The sequence below is a fragment of the Amblyomma americanum genome, unplaced genomic scaffold (genome assembly GCF_052857255.1).
Source record: "Amblyomma americanum isolate KBUSLIRL-KWMA unplaced genomic scaffold, ASM5285725v1 scaffold_427, whole genome shotgun sequence".
NCBI classification, from domain to species: Eukaryota; Metazoa; Arthropoda; class Arachnida; order Ixodida; family Ixodidae; genus Amblyomma; species Amblyomma americanum.
In genome coordinates, this window is record NW_027526898.1 from 3,472 (window position 1) to 6,177 (window position 2,706).

General features: G+C 51.3%; 1 protein-coding gene across 1 annotated transcript; it reads left to right on the top strand.

Annotated features, from left to right (window-relative positions):
* Nucleotides 1-1,315: 1,315 nt before the first annotated feature.
* LOC144112588 (uncharacterized) lies at nt 1,316-1,849 on the top strand. The gene has a single exon (XM_077645384.1). The coding sequence runs from the start codon at nt 1,316-1,318 to the stop codon at nt 1,847-1,849; it is 534 nt and encodes a 177-aa protein (XP_077501510.1).
* The last annotated feature ends 857 nt before the right edge of the window (nt 1,850-2,706 follow it).

A 2,706-nucleotide genomic window follows, 5' to 3' on the forward strand; every position in this document is an offset into this window, starting at 1 on the left:
TGCGCAAGTGCTTTTCAAGCCTTGAAGCAAGCTCTCATTTCCTACCTTGTCCTTGGCCACTCCAACGATGCTGCTCCAACCAGTCTACACACTGACGCTAGCGGCCACAGCCTTGGTGCTGTTCTTCTCCACCGTGATGCTACTTCTCGCGAAAGAGTTATTGCGTTCGCCAGCCGCAATCTGACACCTGCGGAATGTAACTACACTATCACTGGGCAGGAATGTCTTGCGTCGTTTGGGCAGTTCATAAATTCCGCCCCTACCTTTACGGCCGCCACTTCATATTCGTCACAGACCACCACGCATTATGCTGGTTGTCTAGCCTCAAAAATTTGAATGGCCGCCTTGTCCACTGGGTTCTTCGCCTGCAAGAGTAGTTTTGACGTCACCTACAACTCCGGTCGAAGGCACCGAGACGCCGATGCCCTTTCTCGTTGCCCTCTTCTGCACTCTTCGAGTCGGTCTTCAACACCACCTTCCACCTGTCACAGCGCCTCCTTATCGTCGGAAGCTCTTCCCCACCTCGCCGCCCTCCCATGCGTCGCATCTGATGATTGAAACGACCTTGCGTCGGATCAACACGATGATACGTATTGCCGCTCCCTAATCGACCATCTCACGGGAGATTCTTACCCTCCTACCGCTCGGTTGCGTCGGCAGCCTCACCAGTTCAATCTCGAAAATGATCTGCTCTGCCGCTACGTTTACTGCCCTGATGGCACCCGCTGGTTTCCAGTGGTACCACGTACACTTCGCCCCCGTATTTTGGAGGCCCTCCGCGACGACGCGACGGCCGCTCACTTAGGTTTTCACAAAACCTATGACCGCATCAAGATCCGTTTCTTCTGGACTGGCCTTTCCGCCAGCGTCGCTACATACGTCGCATCTTGCCCGCTCTGGCAACGCCGAAAACGGCCGAATTCACCTCCCGCTGGACATCTGCAGCCTCTGCCATACCCCGCCTCACCGATCGCCATCGTCGGCATCGACCTTTATGTCCTGCTTCTTTCCTCTACACGAGGTAATCGATGAATTGTCACTGCCATCGACCATCTGACACGCTACGCCGAGACCGCAGTATTTCCTGGTGGCTCGGCCCCCGAAGTTGACTCCTTCTTTCTCCAATCCATCGTGCTGCGCCATGGCGCCCGGCATGTGCTTCTCAGTGACCGCAGCCGGACGTTCCTTTCGACCGTTGTTGCCGATGTTCTGCAAGCTTCTTCTACACTTCACAAGATGACGTCCAGCTACCGCCCCCCCCCCCCCCCCCACAACCAAAGGTCTTACTGAGCGGTTCCATCAAATCCTGTCAGATATGATTGCTATGTACGTCGAACCTGACCGCCGGAATCGGAACGCAGCCCTTCCTTTCGTCACTTTTGTCTACAATTCCGCGTTGCAACGAACCACTGGTTACTCCCCGTTTTTCCTCGTTTTCGGCCGTTCTCACACGACCCTTCTCGACGCATGTTTCTTCTCGGCGCCTGCGAGCTCCTCACCGTCTCTCCACGAACAATGCCTCTCCCGCGTGGCCCGAGGTCGCCACCTCGCTCGCCTGAACACTGAAGCCTGCAACGAAGATCGCAAGAGCCACTACGACACGACGCACCACGTTGTCTTGTTCAATCCTGGAGACGAGGTCTTGCTTTCTACCCGTCTGCGGACGCCTGGTCTTTGCGACAAGTTTCAGCCTCGTTTCATTGGTCCCTCCTTGGTGCTAACCCAAACATCACCAGTTAACTACCGCGTAACTCCTGTTGATCCTCCACCGGACCGCCGTTATCGCGGGACTGAAATTGTCCACGTCTACCGCCTGAAGCCTTTCATTCGGCGCTCAGCATCAGACTGATCACGGCCAGGCTGGCCGCTTCTGACCGCGCGGGTAGTTAGTGGGGGAACTTTATGCGCCTTCGACTTCGTCGCCTCTCTGGCTGCGACTTCATTCTCTTTCACCTGTAAATTTCTATCGTCATCGCTCGGCGCTGTTCGCTGGAAGCTCGTCTCTGCCAGCGGGTGAGAATAAACGTCTCCCGTGAAGCCTTCACTTACAATATTTTCTGCCTTCAGTCATTTTTTCTAAACAATCTTCACTTGCATCCTTCAGTGCTAAATTATAATTACCATATATCGCTTCTTATTAGCACCAGATAAAAACCGAAATACATGTCCCGTCCGAACCTGATCTTGATGAATTGTTTTGTCTATGAAAAATTCTTGAGGCACACGTATTCAACGATGTAAATTTGGGGTTTTGTTCATTTTTATGTTCAATATATATTCCTTTAGAACTGTTGTATTTTACACCTTAGCATCTTTCTGAACAATAACCGGTCATGAGTACCTTTTAGTGTTGAATACGGACGTTCGCAGCGCTCTTTGATCTCTTAAGGCGTTTGTTTAGATTAGTGTGCATTGCATTGTCACAGCGTGTTGTGAGAATATGGGACCTTTCAATCGGATTTATGCGTGCGTACTAACCTAGGAACATGTATACCTTTACTTTGGTGTGTTTTACGCCCTGCACTTTGCAGAGTAAATAATACTTTACGCAAATGCAAATATAGCTGCACGGTGTGTCCATTGCTTTGAAGTCTAGGTTGGAGTTGCATTTGAGGTGCAAGTTATTAAGTGCAGTTTGGGCAAAATTTCTAATTGAACACAAATTTTTCACAATGAGCATGGGGGAAAGCCCAATTGTTAGCAGCA

Excerpts from the sequence above, each read along its gene's own strand:
- LOC144112588 (XM_077645384.1), top strand. The coding sequence starts at position 1,316 with ATGATTGCTATGTACGTCGAACCTGACCGCCGGAATCGGAACGCAGCC.